This window comes from Geotrypetes seraphini, chromosome 10, assembly GCF_902459505.1.
Source record: "Geotrypetes seraphini chromosome 10, aGeoSer1.1, whole genome shotgun sequence".
Lineage (NCBI taxonomy): Eukaryota > Metazoa > Chordata > Amphibia > Gymnophiona > Dermophiidae > Geotrypetes > Geotrypetes seraphini.
This window is the reverse complement of record NC_047093.1, coordinates 138,837,955-138,853,618: the sequence shown is the minus strand read 5'-3', so window position 1 is coordinate 138,853,618 and position 15,664 is coordinate 138,837,955. Positions and strand designations below refer to the sequence as shown.

Here is a 15,664-nt window from a genome sequence, read left to right as displayed (position 1 = left end):
TCTCAGTGATTCTAAAGGGGAGGGATGACCCAAGTTTGCCTACATGGGAAATACCTTTTATGGAAGGGAAGGATAGTTTAAAAATTTGGGAGGATCTGGAGGAAGTAGGGGTTGGGGAGTTCCAGGATAGAGGGATAACGGCAGGAAGGATGCCATGTAGGATCTTGTAGGCCAGACACGCACATTTGAAGTGGATCCTGGGGATTACTGGGAGCCAATGGAGCTTAGACAGGAGTGGTGAGACGTGATCAAATTTGCTTTTCGCAAAAACAAGCTTTATTACTCGTGTACTTCTAATAGTTGTTTATCCGATTTGTAAATGTCTAACAATATGTTTAGTTACATCTTGTTTTCAAAATTTCAATGTATTAGTCCATGTGTCTTTGCAAATTGATTTTATAATTTTCTGTTTAATAATACATATATTTTCTTTGTTGAATGTGCTTTTATTAGTTATGATTTTATTAGTTTATATTATGTGCTTCATATTATTTTTTTATTATTGTTTTTAACTTGTCATGGCTCAATAGACTCTTGCGAAAGGCATAGATGCCGAAACAGTGTCCGTGTCGAGTCTTCGCAATGCTACTATAAATAAAGCGAACTTTGAACTTTACACCCGTGGCTGAATTATTGACATCTCATCCTTATGACTCCTTTGTTGTGTGCCTTGATTGTTTTGTCATTAAGTCTTCCTTGGGCTCCCTTTTGGTGAGTTATAGGAAAACAGCAGTTCCTGTCACAGTTATTGCAGATTTTGGACATGGATGATTCTGGAATTTGGGGTCTTAAGAGTTTCAGGCCCCCCTGTCCCTCCAGCCTGGTTTATATACAGATAAGTGCACATACGAGGAAATTATTTACGGTTACAAATTACAATCAGCGTCAACAAGGAGAGCAGGGCCAGATTTAGTATTACCCCATTGCATGCAGGGACTTGTAGTTCAGGGGCACTCAATGACCCAGCATGCATGGAGGCAAAAGCAGGACTGGATTAGCAAGTCCCTTCTGACCTGGAGCTTTCTTTTTCATTGCAAGACTCTATAGCCAGAAAGCAGAAAGACAAGAATAGTGAGACAGAGGTTTTGAAAGTGTAATTTAATTCCAGTTAATTTGTAATAGTGGTAAGTGGTTCTGAATCCAGTCCTAGGGACACACCCAGCCAAATCAGGTTTTCAGGATACCCACACTGAATAGGCCATGCATGCAAAAGTGGATATCCTGAAAACCTGACTGGCCGAGTGTGACCCGAGGAGTGGATCGAGAGCCCCTGGTCTATAAACTGCTGAGGGCAGATGCACGATTAAGCTTCTACTGGTCAATCGGAGGGTCAACGGTTGTCTGAGCTTTCGCTTCCTGGTCCTCGTCGGCCGCCCAGGAACGGGAGGGATGCCAGCAGCTGTGAGGTGACTTGCTCGATGTCCCGGTTCCGGAGGTAGCAGAGGAAGATGGTCCAGAGGAAGGCGCAGACGCCGATGTAAGTGGTCCGAATGAACGGGGGCACCAGGCTGAAGTTCACCGTCTGGAAAGCAGAATGATGGAGAATTCAGGGGGAGCAAGGTCCAGGAAGAAACAGACATAACCGAGATGTGAATTAGTTGCTACCCTCAGGCACCCTCCCCGTGTGTGGCTGGTCCTGTCTATTACTGCTACCAGTGGGCGTTATATTAAATTTTTACCCTTCTATCAACTGAGAAGCGCTTCCATCTGCACGTTACTATATAATGCGAACAGGGAAGCCACAGTGGCATAGTGAGTGTGACCGGCGCCCGGGGCATTGGCACCCCGCCCCCCCTGGCTTCGGAGCGCTCTCTTGACATCACTTCCTCCCAGACCAGCCCTCCCGGAAGTGATGTCGGAGAGCTCCGAAGCCGGCGCAAGCAGCAAGTTCTTCACTGCTCGCGCCAATTTTAAAAATGTACAGGAAAGGGGGCATGGGCACATGGCAGGGGGCGGATAGGAGGAGGGGTGCCGGCACCCTGAAGAAGACCGCGCCCGGGGCTGAATGACCCCCTCGTGCCCTCCTTACCTGAATTAGTGTCCAGCATATGACTCCTGACTGTGAAAGAGAAGTAGAGAGGCATTAGGAAAGTGACATTTATTACAGGTTACAATAAAAGCAGATGAGGCGGGCCGGGTGGGGGAGAAGTTGGACTGATTGGAAAACATATTCCCTACCCCCCTCCCAGTGCATTAAAAATAATATCTTTGCTGACAGGGATGCCGAAGCCCCCCCCCCACTCCCCCTTACTATGCCAATGGGTGTCACATGTAGCCAATGTAGAGCAGAGGGTAACTGCCCGGGTGAGGTCACTACTCAGAGATCAACCAATGTACCAGTCAGGAGAGATTGCCCAGCAAGCAGTGATGATAGAGAGCAGGCGGCCAGAACTTTGTTAGTTGGGTTTTTAGGCTATCGCTAATGAATATGCATGAGAGAGATTTGCATATAACAGCGGCGACAACAATGCAAATCTGTCGCATGCATATTCATTAGGGCTTTCCTGATGTCCAGGATAGTTTGAGAAACACCGCTCCAGGTTACTGACTGATCAAACCCTTCCAATTCTTCCAGAGTCCAGTGCCACCTGCAAACTAAAACGTACTTTGTATGTCGGCCAGAATTTTTCCCGCAGGTCCTTGAAAATGTCTTCCGCTCCATCCAGAAAGCTCAGACCTATAGGGCAGTCAGAGAGAAAGGAGATTGTAACAATTAGAGAAGGGTAATGAGTGAAAAGAAGGGCGGGGAGATGCCAATATAACCTGGGCTCCCACTCATTCCTGCTAAACTACTGCACGGGGTGGGGGTGGGACAATAAGCTATTTGGCCTCTTGGTTGTGCAAAGCTAGAACACATATTGAACTTTGTATTCCAGTTTAATTTTGCAGTACTCTAAAAAATATTTTTAAAAAGAATCTGACTTCTAACATGAGCACACGTGATTCCAGAGTTACTAACTGACTCCAGATTTTCCCAACAGGTCGATCTGATCCTAGGTTTACCCCTGCTGTATATTGGCAGCAAACCCAAGACCCTTATTTGTCCTTTCTGTCTGTTTGGATTAGATTGTAAGCTCTGTTGAGCAGGGATTGTCTCTTATGTGATTAATGTACACTCTGCCCTGCTTCAGCCTCCCCAAAACCCGTCACCGGCCGCCTAGGGTCCTCACCTGTGTAGAAAACGCTGATGGTAACAGGGCCTGCAAACAGCTGGTCACACATAACCTTCCTGATCACGTTTCGGGGCGCTGAGCCCGGGAAGACCCTCTCAATGAACCGGAGCCAGAAGAAGTTGAAGTTGGCGTGAAAACAGAAGCCCACCAGCCCAACTTTTGCGGTCTGCCTGAAATTGATGGCGTCTCCGGGGTTCTTCGTCAGCTGCTGTTGCACCACATCAGCACAGGAGAAGAGGGAGCCGTAGATGGTCACGTTGGTCACCCAGGGGTGTCTCTTGGTGAAACGTACGAGAGCCTGCATGGCCTTCACAAACTGGCTGCTTGGCCCAAGATGAGCGTTACCAGGGGCCAGAAGTATTAACACTGAAAGTTCCTGAACACTTTTTAAGTGTTACTGTGGAAATCCTAAATACCTATAAATGTCCACTGATTGTGCTTTTCGTTGTTCAAATACTTCCGAGTTCTTGCTAAGAACAAATCGAGAAAACCATGATCGTTACAGAAAAGAAGACAACTTCTGCTGTGAATCTATAAAAGAAGGTTAGCTTCGTGCCATTTTAGATCCAATTGTGCATTTGAAGGACGTCCAGGACAGTATTACCATCAGTGCCGAAAGCACAGCCACCTCTGGTGTAGATAAAAAGCCTATAATAATCTGTGTGCTGAGTGTACTGCACTGTAGTATCAGAGAATAGATGGAAGAAAACCCAAGAGAAAAGGAATGCAAGATTGAGTGATTTGTTCAGAAGCTGGGTTGCAGCTCCACAGTGTTGCACTCAACGTCCTCAAATTTGAACAGAGTGCTTAGAGTTTCTTAAAGACAGTAGTAACCGGACAAAGAAGACAGCTTAGCTTCATGATCTCAGTTTTTCTTTTATATGGGGGGGGGGGGGGGGGGCGGAATGGGGATTGTAACAGCTCCGAGTTCCTGAGGTGGGAAGGCCAAGGGCAACTGTAGTTGTTGGAAAGATGGACAACGTGTTCAGGTGCTGGAATGAATCTCATAAAGGGAAATCGGCTTTTGAGGTCGGCCAGACCTGTACATCGGCATGGACCAAACACCATCCACTCAACTTGGCTTTGCCGACTGGTGCTTCAGTTCCTGGCAGGGTGCCTGCAGAAGAAAAGCAACACGAAAAAGCATCAGTTCCTACAACTTCCCAGCATGGCTACTGAATTTCTCGCTTGTATTCCTGGATATTACACTCTCCCTCTTAACATTCAAGACAGCTGGAGGTGGCCATTTTGGCAACAAGAGAGGATGATGTCACTAATGACCTCACTCGTCATTAAAATGGCCGCTTCCTTGTTGATAGGGTTGTGTACTTCCTGAAACGTACCATTACTTTTTGCCTTCCATGTGGACCATGCCTTGTCTGATTACACGGGAAGAACAGCATGGATACAAAATAGGGGGCTGGTTTGCATTTTGAACACCAAAAGGATGGACTGATTAATGTTATGTTATATGCAGGCTTCTATCCCGCAAAATCCTCCCTAGGTGGAGTTCAAGATGGGTTACAATTAGGGTTACCAGATATCTACGAAAACCCTAACATGTCCTCGTGCCGGGACAGATTTCCAAAACCCGGCAGTTTGTCCGGGTTTTGGAAGGCCCTGAGCTCGGGCCTGCATCTGGAGGGACTCCGAGCATGCACGGTTGTGACGTGATGACATCGGACAAACCGCCGGATTTTGAAATCCCTCAGGGCACCATTAATGATTAAATCACACTGGCTTCCTATTAACCACCGTATTAACTTTAAGAAATAATTTCTAGTATTTAAAGTTTTAACCTTCAACGAACCGCAATTTATGACAAGAATGATTATTCCTTACAATGCCCCTCGCTCTCTTCGGTCGTCTTTTTAAAAACTTATTAACCGTCCCCTCTCTGAAAATCGTGGGCACAAGAAGAAGTGACATGTTTTCTGTTATGGCTCCTAAACGGTGGAATTCATTGCCACGTTATATCAGAAATGAAAAAGATCTTACCTCTTTTAAAAAACTTTTGAAACTTTTTTTGTTTCAAGATGCTTTTAATAGTTAATATTTTTATTTCGGACTCTCCATACTTTGTTTCAGAAATCAACTCTTCTCCCTCCCTCTCGTTTTTTTCCCCATTTATGTATTTTTCAATATAGAATGAATTGTAACTTTCCCCCCCTTTCCTTCTTTGATCATGTCTGCCTTTAATCTGACTGCAAGAAAAATTGTTAGTTGTTATATTTATTATGTACGTTGTCTTTTGTACCCTATTATTTGTTTGACCACTAACTAGTGGCTTTTTAAGTTGTTCATCGCTTAGAAATTTTATATACGCGATTCATCAAATGGTAATAAAACTTGAATAAAACTTGAAACTTGAAACTTAGACAGTCCTCTAAAAAGAGGATTCCTGAGGGATAGGGGGATCGTGGGATACTGAGAGAGGTGCTGGGATGTAACACAGGTATAGAAAGCAAACCAAGTAATAAGTATAGAAATCCAACCAGGTCGTGCATGTGCAAGACCGGAGGGTTAAGACTTCGATGGGAAGATAAGACTCAATGGGAAACCAAGGTGGCAAGGGGGCCCCTTCTGGTGACTCAGACAGGCCGTGACCTGTTCGGGCTGCCGCGGGAGCGGACTGCTGGGCAAGATGGACCTGTGGCCTGACCCAGCGGAGGCATTGCTTATGTTCTTATATGTTCTTAAGAGGAGATGTCCTAGTTTCCCCAGACATCTAGAAACCCTACTGTATTCAAACCGCTTGTTATTTATTTAATTTGTTTTCTATTCCGTCCTCCCCACAGAGCCCAGGATGGGTCACAGGTCAACATACACAATATACAGTTAACAAGGTACAAATTTGCCATCGTTATAAATTGTTACGATTTTTCAGATACAAGTTATTATCCTAATTAGGGTTACCAGATTTTATGCATGTAAAATCCGAACCCATAGACCCGCCCCCCTAGGCCTGTCCCGTTCTGCCCATCCCTGCCCCAGCTTCGCCCCTAGTCCCACCTGCTCAGCAAGCGCGCATGCCCCTCCCAACGCAATCTGCTTTTCAAAACCCATACAAAGTGCCGGGTTTTGAAAAGCCATCTGGACATTCCCTCTAAAAAGAACATAAGAATTACCGCTGCTGGGTCAGACCCGTGGTCCATCGTGCCCAGCCGTCCGCTCACGCAGCGGCCCTCTGGTCAAACACCAGCATCCTAACCGAGACTAGCCCTACCAGAGCACGTTCTTGTTCAGCAGGAACTTGTCTAACTTTGTCTTGAATCCCTGGAGGGTGTTTTCCCCTATGACAGACTCCGGAAGAGCGTTCCAGTTTTCCACCACTCTCTGGGTGAAGAAGAACTTCCTTACGTTCGTACGGAATCTATCCCCTTTCAATTTTGGAGAGTGCCCTCTCGTTCTCCCTACCTTGGAGAGGGTGAACAACCTGTCCTTATCTACTAAGTCTATCCCCTTCAGTACCTTGAATGTTTCGATCATGTCCCCTCTCAATCTCCTCTGTTCGAGGAAGAAGAGGCCCATTTTCTCTAATCTTTCGGTGTTCGGCAGCTCCTCCAACCCCATAACCATTTAGTCGCTCTTTTCTGGACCTTTTCAAGTAGTACTGTGTCCTTCTTCATGTACGGTGACCAGTGTTGGACACAGTACTCCAGGTGAGGGCGCACCTTGGCCCGGTACAGCGGCATGATAACCTTCTCTGATCTGTTCATGATCCCCTTCTTTATCATTCCTAACATTCTGTTTGCCCTTTTTGCTGCCGCCACACATTGCATGGACTTGTCAATGAGAACTCCCAAGTCCTTTTCCTGGGAGGTCTCTTCAAGTACCGCCCCGGACATCCTGTATTCGTGCATGAGATTTTTGTTACTGACGTGCATCACTTTACACTTATCCACGTTGAACCTCATCTGCCATGTCGATGCCCATTCCTCGAGCCTGATTATGTCACATTGCAGATCTTCGCAATCCCCATGCGTCTTCACTACTCTGAATAACTACTTATTGTCCGCAAATTTAATCACCTTGCTCGTCGTACCTATGTCCAGATTGTTTATAAAGATGTTGAAGAACACGGGTCCAAGCACCGAGCCCTGCGGCACCCCACTGGTGACGCTCTTCCAGTCCGAGTATTGTCCATTTACCCCCACTCTCTGTTTCCTATGCTCCAGCCAGTTTTTAACCCACGTGAGTATTTCACTCTCAATTCCATGGCTCGCAATTTTCCGAAGTAGTCGTTTATACGGAACCTTGTCGAACGCCTTCTGAAAATCCAGATATAAGAGGATGTGCCCAGGTAATTGCAGACTTCTGGTAACCCTAATCCTAACTCAACACATACTAGGGATCTACTACCGATATCCATAATATACAGTTTACAGATTAAATTAGTCATAGTTACAGCGCATAATTTTTCAATACATATTTCATGCATATTCATTGTGGATATCCTGAAAACCTGACTGGCAAGGAGGACCTGGGAAATACTGGTCTATAGCAAGGCACTTAACTGATTACACACTTCAGGTCTTGATGCTCAAACGCTTGCTGTCTGCTATGCAAGTAAGACTGGTGGTAGCCAGTCTTACGTGCACGGTAGAGGTCTGCATGGGAACGGGGATTGCGGGAATCCCGCGGGTCCTGCAGGGGTCCCGCGGGAATCCCCCCATAACTCACGGGACTCCCACAGGGACCCCCACGGGGACCCCCCTCTAGCCAACGGGACTCCCACGGGGATGGAAGGCTTTGGAAGAAGGGTTCGTCCATATAATATAATGGAAACATCAGCCTTAGTAAAAGAGGAGGTTTATAAGTTAATTACCTGAACAGAAAACAAAAAAGGGTTCCACCAAAGAGATTCCACAAGGAAAACAGCAAAAGAAACTATGGAATTGATGATCCTGTCAGAAGTAATTGCTGCTTTTTATGGGGACGGGTGGGGATGGAGGTAATTCCTTGTGGGGATGGATGAGGACAGAGAGGATCCTGACGGGGACGGGTGGGGACGGAGAGGATCCTGACGGGGACGGATGGGGACGGAGAGGATCCTGACGGGGACGGGTGGGGACGGAGAGGATCCTGACAAGGACGGGTGGGGACGGAGAGGATCCTGACGGGGACGGATGGGGACGGAGAGGATCCTGACAAGGACGGGTGGGGATGGAGAGGATCCTGACGGGGATGGATGGGGACGGAGAGGATCCTGACGGGGACGGGTGGGGACAGAGAGGATCCTGACGGGGACGAGTGGGGACGGAGAGGATCCTGACAAGGATGGGTGGGGATGGAGAGGATCCTGACGGGGACGGGCGGGGATGGGTGGGATTTCTGTCCCTGCGCAACTCTCTAGTGCACGGTAGCTTAGCCTCTGAAGCACAAAAGGGTTTTCGGAGGGGGGGGGGAGAGGGGAGATTTTACCGACTGCGGTAGTAGCCACCGAGAATCCTTTGTAAATGCATTAAAGGAGCTCATTAGTATTAAAATGAGCACTCCTTCTAATGCTCAGAAGGGAACGCCCACCTGTGAAAAATTTTCCAGCAGGTCTGGGTTAGTCACTAGCTTGAATTTTGAGCTGTTTGTGTTTGTGTTTTTGTTGTATGGGCTTATGTGTCCCATGCCTAACCGCTGCATCCTGGTTATAAGCACGGAACACACATGCACACAAAACGGTTCATAGACAACCCCGCGAAAGACAAAGGTGCGCGCCGACAACTGAGCGCAAGACGGAGGCGCGCGCCGAAGAAAATTACAGTTTTTAGGGGCTCTGACGGGGGTTTTTGTTGGGGAGCCCCCCCAGTTTACTTAATAGAGATCGCGCCGGCGTTGTGGGGGGTTTGGGGTTTCCCTAAAAACAGGGAAAAAGTGAAGTTTTCAGTAAAATGTGGGGGGTTACAACCCCCCAAACCCCCCCAACACCCCCCCAACGTGGCACGATCTCTATTAAGTAAAGTAGGGGGGTTCCCCCCCATGTCCCCCCCGTCAGAGCCCTAAAAACAGTAATTTTCTGCGGCGTGCACCTCCGCACTGCGCTCGATTGTCTGCACGCGCCTTTGTCCTGGCGCGCTTTTGACCTGACACCCACAAAACACGCACAGTAGCTGTGTCCAAACCACGAACTCCCCCCCCCCCCAAAATAAAAAAAAAAAGACTAGAACTTCTGGCAGCAAAGAACTTTGGCTAATACTGCAAAGTGTTGCTTTCTTTTCCCCCTGGCTACTGCTTGTTGAAGTCAGGCGCTCCGGCTAACACAACAGCCCTGTACTCTCTGGGCCTGTGCACAAGAGCTGCATCTGGTTTGCAGGTGCCAGGCCGAGTTCTTCCCCTTTTCACCGTGGTACTCAGCGCAAACAGCGTGCATGTACTTTGCATGCAATTTGTGCTGGGCATTGCCCGGCAAATGGAAATCGCTCCCAACCTGATGCTTTCCTCCGGTTTGCCGGAGCTCTGTGTATCCTGCTCTCAGTGACTAGGGTCACCTTTTGCCTCCAGAAAAAGGAGGACGGATTGAGACATCCGGGGTTTTTGCTTCCATTTGTCTCAATCTGTTCTCCTTACTTCCATTGCTTTCAACGGAAGTAAAATCCGGATGCAGTGGCATAGCGAGGGTGAGTGGTGCCCCGCCCTCTTCTCCGACCCTCCTCCCTCCGTGCATTTTTCATTTTCCAGGCCACGAGCAAAAGCACGAACTTGCTGCCCGCGTCGTGTCTGCTATCCCGGTGTTGTCACGGGGCCCGGAAATGACATCAGAGAGAGGCGACACTGACGCGGGCAGCCAGTTCATTATGCTGCTCGCACAGGGAAAATTAAAGTGGTACATGGGAAGAGGCGGATGCGTGGGGGGGAGCGAAGTGGAGGATGGGTGCCTGCGCCCCTTACAAAGACCGTGCATGGGGCAGACCCCCCCTTTATTATACTGCCTGGATGTCTCAATCTGTTCTCCTTTTTCTGGAGGCATATGGTAACCTTAGACAGTGACGCGTTTCTCAAACTGAATTTACGTCGGTGGATCACCTTCAAATCCCCCCCTGTGCCAACAAACCTCTGCTCTACAAAATGGCGCTTAGAATCTCCCCCTGCTGCTCGATGACCAATTTTCAGGGAGACCGATGGGATCAAAGTTGAAATTCAGAAATGGATCTTGCATTCTTGGACACCCACATCACCTCCTGAATGCTGACAGCGGAGAAAACCTCATTTGCCGACTGCTGTCTGTAGGCACATACTTTGTTCTGTCTCTCCTAAGGTTGTTTGGGCACTTTTGTAACATTTGATCAAATGCGTTACTGAAGAATTTGCAGGTCTTATTTTCGTATGTTTTGATATCATTTTGACGAGTGATTTGTATTGATTTTGCTTTATGTATGTTCATATGGAAGCCACTGTGACTCCAGGCGGTATATTAAGTTTTTAAATAAATAAATATTTGGGAAGCGAGGCAGGCTGGCAGCTCTCTCGAACGTAAGAAATCGTTTTGACAGCTCTGGAATCCTTACGCTAAGTCGCTGATCCCACTTGGGAGAAATCTCATTTCAAACACCTTACGACTGTCTTTGGAGTTGTATTTGGGGGGGGGGGGTTTAATATTGATAACTGGTTAATGCTAAGCTCTCCTTAGGAATGGAAATGGGATTGGATTGGTTTCATTTCAGGAGGTCATCGGAGCGAGGATATTTGTTGGGCCTGGCTATTGTATCTTTCAAACAGTTATGTACACAAACTGTCTGTTCACATAGCATGCATTTGTTTCATTAAAAACATATTTTAACATAAAGTGGAAATTCAGGTTCCTTTGAATCTCAAGGGATCAGAGCCTGGGTAGGTGATGGCTCCAGACCAGGGAGTGAATCAGCACAGGAGATCTCGTGTTCAAATCAATGGTGTCATCGCCATTATGTCCCCCTTCTCTCATCACTTCGTCACTGTGCAACCACCTGCCTGTATGACACTCAGCTCAGGCCCTTAAGGTGGCTTCTTTTCATTCACAGACCGCTAGGGAGAATTTCTGGAAGTTCTGGGCTCGTTGGATCTGACCCAGGAGACTGTGCGCTTCTCCACCACATAGCTCTGTTTGGGTGACTGACTCAGGATATAGAAGAGGCATTAGTTCTCCTGCCCTGGCCCTTTTCAGCGACACGGTAACAGGGGAATCCCCGTTCCCAGCCCTGAGAGCATGCACTCATGCAAAACACAAATCCTGCCAATTCTTTGGGCGAGAACCAGAGCCGGGAAGGTGGTAGCTCCCGAAATGGCAAGACGGAAAATGAATGACCCCAGTCGTCTGCAGAGCGATGGTGAGTAGCGATTGCCTCAGTGCTAAATATAGACAAGGCAACACACACATGCAGAGATCTAAACATAGCTTTGACTCTTGGAACTCTGGTTTGGGAATAAAGTTACTGGAGTTCTGTAAACTGAGATCCCAAGGGGTACTGCAGAGCAGGGCTGAGGTGCACTGGCACAGCTGTGTGTGTGTGTGTACGCAAGGGGGTAGACGATCTCAGAGTTGTAGGGCAGGAATGAGGTGTATTGATAGAGCTCTGTGTGTATAAGGGGATAATAATAGGGCTGCAACAGAAAGGGTGTGCTGGAGAGCAGGAACGAGGTGTTCCTACAGAGCGGTGTGTCAAAACAACTTGTCAGATAATCCTTCCTCCATAGTGATGAATGCAATTTCAGACTCTAGGAGTATGAGAAGGGTGCTTCAGAGGGCTTCAAATTGCTTGCTGTCTTATCTGTGGGTTTGTGGGTTTCCTCACCACTTCCTACTGATCAAACACTCCAGGGTTGTTGAGGGGAAACTGTACAAAACCATTTCAGCCACAACCAGGAACAGTCACATGGCGATCAGCCAGGCCAGGGTCGTTCATAAGCTGAAAAATAGCTGTACCGGAAGAAAACACCCAACGGCAGCTGTAACCTTTGTTACAAAGTTCCTTTGACGGTTGCCAGCTCAGGTGACAGGCCTCCTTATCTTAAGGAGAGCGCCACAGGGTCCCCGTCTCAGGCGTCTCATCTGCGGGTAGGCGACTCGATCACTTTCTTCCTAGAACAGAAACTAAATTATCTTCTACCTCACAGGGCAGCTATGTTAACAGAAGACTCCTGCAAAGGGTTGGATTTATTCCAAAGAGTCGATAGTCACACATCAGAAATCTTCGGGCTAGGAAATGGACCTCTTCTAGACACAAAGTAACAAGACACGTGCGTAACATAGTAAATGACTGCAGATAAAAACCTAAACTAAACCTTAGGTTTATATACCGCACCATCTCCGCAATCGTAGAGCTCGGCACGGTTTATAGAAGTTGTGATGGAAAGGAACTCCAATGGAGGGTTAAAGGATTATTGTTCCAGAGCTCAGTGATGCTAAAGGGGAGGGATGTCCCTAGTTTTCCTGCATGGGGTATACCTTTTATAGAAGGAAAGGATAGTTTTAATATTTGGGAGAATCTGGTGGGATTAGGAGTTGAGGAATTCCAAGATAATGGGATAACGGGAGGAAGGATGCCATGAAGGATCTTGAAAGTTAGGCAGGCACATTTGAAGTGAACCCTGGAGATTACCGGGAGCCAGTGAAGCTTGGACAGGAGTGGTGAGACATGGTCGAATTTACTTTTTGCGAAAATAAGTTTAGCCGCAGCATTCTGAATCTGCTGAAGGCTATGGAGGCTTTTCTTAGTTAGGCTTAGGTAGATAGAGTTGCAGTAGTCCAATCTGGAGAGGATGATGGATTGTACAAGGACGGCAAAGTGTTTTTGATGAAAGCAGGATCTCACTTTCCTCAGCATATGAAGGCTAAAAAAGCATTTTTTTTTTAAATCAAGGAATTGAGATGGTCACTAAAGGATAGTGAAGAGTCTATGGTGATGCCCAGAACTTTGCTTGAGAACTCAAGCTGTAATGTGGAGCCGGAGGACAGTGGGATGGAGGAGGGTAATTGGTCCAATTTTGGGCCGAGCCAAAGTAGTTTTGTTTTGGACTCGTTCAGTTTCATTTGTACTGTGAGGGCCCAGGATTGGAGGTCCTTATACATGAGGATATGTTCGAAGAGAGGTTGGAGAGGTTCGAGTCGGTCTCGAGGAGGACAAGGATGTCGTCAGCATAAGGGTAAAGTGTTTCTAGGGGGGATAGATGGAGGAGTTTCAAGGAAGACATATAGATGTTGAAAAGAATTGGAGATAGAGGTGAACCCTGCGGGACACCACATGTCGGTTTCCAGGGGGAGGATGAGGTGCCGTTCATGTTAACGGTGTAAGAGCGGGAATGTAAAAATTTGGAGAACCATTCTAGAACTGTGGAGTTAATGCCTATCTCAGAGAGTTGGAAAACTAGAATATCATGATGGACAACATCAAAAGCTGCAGAAAGCTCGAATTGTAGAAGAACAGCGAACCTGTTACGAGAATGCAGTAGCTGGACTTTAGAGATTAGTGAAGCTAATAGAGATTCGGTGCAGAAGTTGGGTCTGAAGCCGTATTGGTAAGGTAGGAGAATGGAGAATCTTTCTAAGTAGGATGTGAGTTGGGTAGATATGATAGACTCTAGCATCTTGGTTTGGAGAGGGATATTTGCTATTGGACGATAGCTGGATGGTATGGAGGGGTCTAGATCAGCTTTTTTCAGAAGTGGGGTCAGAGCAATGTGTCCCATTTCAGAAGAGAATAGGCCGGATAGTAGGGCAGAGTTTATAAGTTTGGTAAGAGATGCGATGGCCTGTGCGGGAAGATTCTCAAATAGGTAGGAGGGGAAAGGGTCCAAGGCGCAGTTGCAAGATTTTAGTTTGAGGCAGAGTTTAGAGACCTGCGATTCAGATACGAGCTCAAAGGTGGTCCAGGACCTGTCGGCTGGGATAGGGTTGAAATCGGTGGGCACCAGAGAGTTGTAGGAGACTGCAAGTGGGAAGGAGCATCTTAAGATAGTGACTTTATCATTAAAGAATTTTGCAAGAACCTCGGTAGAAGGAGAAGAGGGGAGTAGGGTGGAGTCATTTTTAGAGGTTAAGGAGCGCCAGATGTTGAACAGTGCACTATTCTGGTTTTGGAGATCTTGTCACCGTAGAAGTTCTTCCTTGCTTTTTTTAATATTGTATTGTAGAGCTTAATGTTGACTCTCCAGGTCTGTTTATCTGAAGGGGATTTAGATTTTTTTCCATTTGCGCTCCAAAGCTCGACATTTCTGCTTCAGTTCTCTGTGAAGTGGAAGGTACCAGGGGGCCTGAACGGTCCGTCCACTCTGCCCATTAGTTATTCTCATTAAAAATACATGATTAAATTAACTTGTCTCTTCTTTGATATTTCTGGGCCATAGACTAAAGTCCACCTGGTATTGTCTTAGGTTCTAACTGCTGAAGTTGCCATCTAAGCTCACTCCAGCCTATCCAACTGTCCCACTGTTTGTAGGATATCTACCGTAAAGTCTGGCCAGTAACGTCCTCATGTTCCAAGTTAGTGGAGTTCCCATTGATGCCCTCCCCAGTCCATCCTACACCAAATCATCATATATGGGACACAAACCATACAAGTCTGTCCAATACCAGCCTTAGTTCTTTCATTTATACCATTTGTTTTCTAATTAGAGATCCTCTGTTTTTATCCCACACTTTTCTGAATTCCATCACCGTTTTCAACTTCACCACCTCCCTCGGGAGGACATTCCAAGCATCCATCACCCTCTCCGTGAAAAATAAGTTCCTAACTTTACTCCTAAGTCTTCCTCCCTGCAACCTCAAGTTTTGCCCTCTAGTTTTACCATTTTCCCACAGAAATGGGGCTGAATTAGCAGAAAAGTTGAATTTGTCAATAGAAAAGGTTAATTGACAAGGTTTCAAGCCCATCCACTCCAGTCTCTTTCTCATACAAGCAAAATTCAGTTGTCTTAAGAAAAAAAATCAGAAGGGGAAAATATCTCTCATGTTTGTTCCCCTTGGACTTTTATCTGAAATAACGGGACAATGCAGTCCTATGAGCGCTGGAGCTGTTACCGCTACAGCTGGTGCCTAAAACCGTGCTACGGTTTTGTAAAAGTGGTTAAAAAAACACTAGTATAGAGCAGGAGTGGGCAAGCTCAGTCCTCAAGAGCCCCAACCAGTTGAGTTTTTAAGATTTCCTGAATGAATATGCATATCGGTGTGCCACAGGGATCGGTGCTGGGGCTGTTACTCTTCAACATATTTATCAATGACCTGGAAAAGGAGGCAAAGTGCGAGGTTATAAAATTTGCAGATGATACCAAACTGTGCGGCAGAGTTAGGTCCAGGGAGGAGTGTGAGGACCTGCAAAGGGACCTGGACAAGCTGGAAGACTGGGCAAACAAATGGCAAATGCGCTTTAACGTGGAAAAATGCAAGGTCATGCATATAGGGAAAAAGAACCCGTTGTTCAACTACAAATTGGGGGGGGGACATTGTTGGGAGACAGCAGACTTGAGAGAGACTTGGGTGTGCTGGTGGATGCATCACTGAAGCCATCGGCACAGTGCGCAGCAGC

General features: G+C 46.9%; 2 protein-coding genes across 3 annotated transcripts in view; one reads left to right on the top strand and one right to left on the bottom strand.

Moving 5' to 3' along the window:
* Positions 1–467: 467 nt before the first annotated feature.
* The window catches only part of MPV17L (MPV17 mitochondrial inner membrane protein like), a 41,063-nt gene continuing 25,866 nt past the window's right edge, over positions 468–15,664 (bottom strand). For both annotated transcript variants that reach the window (XM_033960096.1, XM_033960095.1), the window contains exons 2-5: positions 3,171–4,290; positions 2,607–2,677; positions 2,030–2,059; positions 468–1,522 (exon numbers count right to left, since the gene is read on the bottom strand). In XM_033960096.1, the coding sequence (XP_033815987.1) occupies positions 1,331–1,522; positions 2,030–2,059; positions 2,607–2,677; positions 3,171–3,477 (600 nt within the window). In that variant the 5' untranslated portion in view covers positions 3,478–4,290 and the 3' untranslated portion in view covers positions 468–1,330. The remainder of the gene's footprint in view (positions 1,523–2,029; positions 2,060–2,606; positions 2,678–3,170; positions 4,291–15,664) is intronic.
* LOC117367510 (myosin-10-like) overlaps positions 11,401–15,664 on the top strand; it is a 125,949-nt gene continuing 121,685 nt past the window's right edge. The window contains exon 1 of the mRNA XM_033960091.1: positions 11,401–11,470. The gene's annotated coding sequence lies outside the window, so the exon portion shown is untranslated. The remainder of the gene's footprint in view (positions 11,471–15,664) is intronic.